Genomic DNA, 5845 nt, shown 5'->3' with positions numbered 1-5845 from the left:
GTATCCTCGCCCCCAATTCCCGAATTTGAACCCGCCCCAAACCCCGGACGAGAATTATTTTCCATCATGATCCCCGAATGGGGAACGGAACGGGATCCCACGGGGATTTGGAGAATTTATTTTTTAATTAAAAAATAATAATGTAATTATTTTATATTATATTTTAATAAAAAAATAATCTACTAATTCATAATATTATATTTTAGATTACAATAAAAAAGAAAAGAGAGTTTTCAATGCGAGATCTAAAAACATATCTTAAATATATTGATATTATCTCATATTTTTAACATCAAATGATATTAAAATATTATAATATAATTAAATGATAAATTATAAATTACTATAATATATTATAAAAAAATCGAACAATAAATTATAGATTACTTTAAATTCTAATAGTATTATAAAATCTATCTATTAATATTATTAACAATTAATTTAGTATAATATATATAAATATTTGATTATTTATATGTATATACAATCGGGGATCGGGGCGGGGAGAAACTAATCATCGACCCCTCCCCGATCCATGAAATTTTAATGAAAAAATTTTGAACCCTGCACCGCTCCCGAAAAATTCTCCAAATGTTCCGGTCGGGGATCTGATCGGGGCCGGACGGGGCGGGGTGGATGCCCATCCCTATGCAGGAAGTGGCTCGGAATTGCCTTCCTGGGCCTGCCCGCATTTTTCTCCTCACCTCATATGCAAAATCATCCAAAACTAGTTGTATAGTCCCGTTTCTCTTGGCCCGAGGCACAAAGTGACCCCTTGTTGGGGTGCCCTAAGAGCATCCATGATAGTTAAGAGCACCAGCAGCGCGGTCCCATTTCATGCATTGGGTCGCGTGAAATGGTTTTAGAATGAAGAAGTGAGGGTTAGTTGTCGTTGGATTGAAATGAAGAAAATGGGTAGTACCTCTTCCGCGATCCCGTCCCACTTTTATTATTTTTATTATTTAAATATGAAATCATGTGCATTCTGTCACCTTTTATGTATATATTCGTTATAATTGCGACGTAAACTTTTTATAACGGTAAGAACTCAGTTCTCTCCTCTCTCCTCTTTTTATCTACACTTTTTATTTTCATAAAAAAAATCCTACAAAAATATGAATCCAAATAATTTCCCATCTTCAAATAATCAAAATTCGAATCCTTAAAATCCAAACCCCCAATTTTCATATCAATATCCCTATTTTCGGAACCCACAAAATTTTACTAATTCCCAAAATTTAAATTCTCATTCAAATTCTCAGAATTCTTAATTTTCATTTTCATATCCTCAAAATTCTCCATACCAATTTTCATTTCCTCCATTTTCAAATCCATAATTTGAAACCAACCAAACACCAACCAATATCCAAAGTTCTCCAGAAGCGCAAGTGCCGGCTTTTGGTCACAAAAATATTATTGATCTAAATGATGATAATGAATAAACCGAAGATTTACGAGAAATTACCGGTCAGTGGAGGTGGGTCGAATATAAACTCTGAACAAGTGCATGGTTGAATGTGTGAATGGATCCACTAATCGGTATTGATAAAAAAGCTGAAGTATTTTGGGACTGAATTCATTAATATTGTGAAGAAGATAATTCTGGTGTCATTAATTATAAGAGGAGTTGTGGCAATGAAAAAAATATGGCAAATAATTAATGAAAGTGCTCAGAAATTTTGTGCGTGTTATGATGAGGCTCAGCGAAAAATTGAAAGTGGTTCAAACTTGGACAAAATAATTGAGAAAGCTCACAAAGATCATTTAACTAACTACAAGAAGAAGTCTAACTTTGAGCTTCATTGGTGTGAGCTTCGTAGATATCCCAAATGGAGAACTCCTCCAACCAATGCGAGTTCTAAAAGAACTACATTAGGTAGTTCTGGAGCTTACTCATTAGGAGGAAATAACAATAAACCTACATCCGATGAATTTGAACCAGTTCATCCTAAAGGTACAAAAGCTGCAACTAAAAAGAAGGGAAATGGGGAGGCCACAACTGCAAAAGTTGATGAATGAAAATCTATACAAGTTACTCACGAAAGAAAAATGGACATAGTGAATAAACTAAATAAAATTCGGCTAATGGAGTTTGAGACGAAATAATCTGAGATAGATTTACATGTCATTATGGCAGAGACTACTAAAATGAATGACGCTCAGCGAAGGCTCGGGCAAAATTGCTTGAGAAAATTATGGCGAGAAACTAGAGTTTGTTTTTTCTTGTCTGTTTTTATTTATTTACAAACTAGTTGTTGGTAGCGGTTACTTCATTTGATCTAATGGCATGCACTTGTTGAAGTTGCAGGATCAAATAATGATATTAATGTTTTATCTCTGTCACCGATTTGATGATGTGCTACAAGGTCGTGCTCTAGAGATAAATTTTACTATCAACGAAAATAATTATAATATGAGATATTACTGAATGGATGGAATATATCCTGAATGGTCAACATTCGTTAGGCCGAGACCACGTCCTAAAAGTGAGAAAAAAAAATCATTTCAAAATATCAAGAAATCCAACGAAAAGACCTTGAACGAGCGTTTGGTGTGTTACAGTCCCGTTTCGTAATTATACGTGGTTCGGCACGCTTTTGAGACAGAGCGGATATTGGGAGAATGATGAGAGCATGCATCATTATACATAACATGATTATTGAAGATGAGAGGAACACATATGCCACTCAATTTGGTTCATTAATAATTTATGATGATGCAATAAATGGCTTATCGCAGCCAAACTTAGGTGTAGAACCTTTTATCTCGTATGAAACATATAATCAACATAGTATGTAGATGCATGATAAACGGATACATCGTCAGTTACAAAATAACTTGGTTGAGCATATCTTGCAATTTCATAATAATCGTTAATTTTTTTTATGTTGGAACACTTAAATTTAATATTTTCTCGTGTAATATTTTCTATTTATTATTTTTTAAAATTTAAATCACTTTTAATTTTATTAATTATGATTTTATTTTTATTTTAGAAATAAAAATATAAAAGTAAATCACTTTATGAGAAAATTGAATAAACAACGTTAATTTATGTTACCAAATTGTACATAAATTAAGTTTAGTATAATGAATATAATAAGACTTAGAATATATGAAAATATAACATTGAAAATAGGGAAACGAACCACAGGTTGGAGTCATTTGGCCACTTCTTTTCCTAGAACTACTTTTACTAACGTGGAACATGGGTGGGGTCAGAAAATTGAAAAACTAGACTCGAGCGTTGTGGTTGCTCTAAACCTACTTTCTAATATATATTTTTTGTCCCAATATGTGTCAACTCACATCAAAACATGTTTTACAAAAATGTGGCCAAGCTTACCCAATGGTAAGCCCACTTCCACTCTTTGTAGGACTTACTTTATTCATTGTATATTATATTTTTAGTAAAATGATATTGTGTATTTCAGTTTAATTTAACTTAAGATTGTTAATATACAGAAGTGAATAATTTTTGTAAACTATTGTGTAAACAAAAGACATGTCCCGTAATTAAAATGTATTATATTATTAAAAATATTTATAATAAACATTATCAAAAACATTATATAATATATATTAAATTAACTGTTACAATGTGACTATTATATTTATTTGACTTACAACGGTCGTATTTTCAACAGTACAAAGTTAAGTTCCGACTGTCATATTTATTGGCATATAAAGAGCAAGTTTCGGTATTCAATTGTAACATAAATTCTTACACACTCATATTTTCTTACATATTCTGTGATGAATAGACAAGAGATGTGCTTCTGTGGTGTAGAGCCCGAGATAAGTAATCTGTGGGTCGACGAAAATGTTGGTAGGCGCTAAGAGTGATGTATTGGTCGGCGGTGTGCTTACTTTGCTTGGCTTGACGAGCCATTGACGAGACGTTCCTTGTCCGTTGTTCAAGAGCTGTATGCGGATATGCACAAAAAAATATTTGATATGTAGCATAGGATGTGGGCCAGGGTCCGGCAAGAGGCTAATGTGAAGGGTTAAAATTCCTTGAGAAGGTTCGGGAGTTGGAAGTCGCTATTAACCTCGATTCATAAATTAAGGGTTGGATATGATGTTATGCATCATTTCTCATGTAATAATTAAGCATTTACGGGAAGAACATACTAATTACGAAAATTGATATTCTCTCTGTCCCAACCATTTCTTTACACTTTACTTCTTGGGATTTCCCTTCCAATTTTTTATATTTTAAAATTTTACAAATGTAGTAAAGGTTTTATAATATAAAAGTAACAACATCCACTACTTACCTCCACACACCCATTATATACATAAAATATTGTTCGATCCCACCACTTTACTCCATAATTTTATCTTTTTTCTTAACATATGTGCACAACCCACATATAAAGAAATGGGAAGGATGGAGGGAGTATATATCAATGTATTTTATATATTCATTAATAAAATGAATCGTAAATAAGTATGCAATTTTAATATTTTTAAGTATATTTAAAATATTATTTTTTTTAATTTAGTTAGCTTATTAAATTTAATATATTCTTGTGTAAAGTTAAAATAAAACTAACTTTACTATTAACACTAATATAAAAGTAAGAAACTGTTGCATGTAGTGAGACTTACAAAACAAAATGCAAAGGTAATATAAAATATTGATATGGTTTTGAAGTGGTCCAGCCCAACCATTTTAAAACCCATTTCTCTACTCTTATGCAATGGAAATGGGTTTTAGAATCCCAGCCACTTCCACTTCACGTGGATCAAGAAACTGAGTTACCCCCATTGGAGGTGCTTTGACTCTCATCTCCAGTCAAATTATATTTTACTCCTCTTATATGTTTGATTTACTTGAGTTTATATATTTAAAGTATAGTGTAATGCAAATGCAACATGTAATGAGAAATTAATTGTTTATATAAATTATGTACTGGAGAAATCTAGCCACTTGTGAAGCTAACCCAGTTCTTGCACATCTGTCAGATATTAAAGGGACCTAACAAATTAAAAAATGGGTTTCTTCACTACAGGTGGTCCCATAAGAAGTCAAAAATGATTGTAGCATATTGATGTATCGTATCTTAATAATATGACACAAAAATAGCACAATTTTATAAAATGGAAAATAATAAAAAAAAATAGTATTAATTGAGTTTTTGAGGTGAGAACGAAAAAGATCTTAAAGAAAATTCTTTAAAATTTATCTTTATAAATTGATAGGTCATTTATTGCTTCATCATACTTTTTATGTATGCTCTCGTAATTTTTCAAGATATGCTTTGTTCAAAAAAATGTGCATGACCATGTACAACCGCGAAACATGACTGTAACACACCACTAAGAGCTCGTTCAATGTCTTTTCGTTAAATTTCTCTATATATTCAAAGTAACTATCTTTTATCACCTTGATAATGTGGTACTGTTTTAAAAATTATTTCCCATAGGATTATAGATGTTCAAAAAATCTGAATCCCAACATTCAATCTGGGAAAAAATGGAAAGTCCAGTACGAAAAGAAGCCCATCCCGGACCGCAGGTCTTAAACATACCTCCTTTTTCGTTAAAATTCAACCTAGCCCCAAAAAAACATGGATAAAATCCCGAATTAGGCCCGGATAAAAGTCTGGTTCCTTAAAAATTCAGATAAAGCCGATTGGGTCCGGATTAAAACTGAATCCAACAAGCCTGATCTACCCAATATAAGTCCAGTCTAGTTGTTTATTTTAAAACTTTTAGTATAGAATTCTATCTTTATCCAATTATATAACCTAAGCCCCTAATTCAACTCAGGCTTCTTTCATCCAAACCCACCAACCCAATTCACTCAATTTATAATGAATACTTCAACAACATCTAA

General features: G+C 32.1%; 1 protein-coding gene across 1 annotated transcript; it reads left to right on the top strand.

The window, feature by feature from the left end:
- Positions 1-1635: 1635 nt before the first annotated feature.
- LOC141696169 (uncharacterized) lies at positions 1636-2019 on the top strand. Its single transcript, XM_074500348.1, has one exon. It carries the CDS (start codon positions 1636-1638, stop codon positions 2017-2019), a length of 384 nt encoding a protein of 127 aa, XP_074356449.1.
- Positions 2020-5845: the final 3826 nt, after the last annotated feature.

This window comes from Apium graveolens, chromosome 11 (genome assembly GCF_009905375.1).
Source record: "Apium graveolens cultivar Ventura chromosome 11, ASM990537v1, whole genome shotgun sequence".
In the NCBI taxonomy this organism is placed as follows: domain Eukaryota; kingdom Viridiplantae; phylum Streptophyta; class Magnoliopsida; order Apiales; family Apiaceae; genus Apium; species Apium graveolens.
Note: the sequence above shows the minus strand (reverse complement) of the source record. Positions and strands in the feature narration are given on the sequence as shown.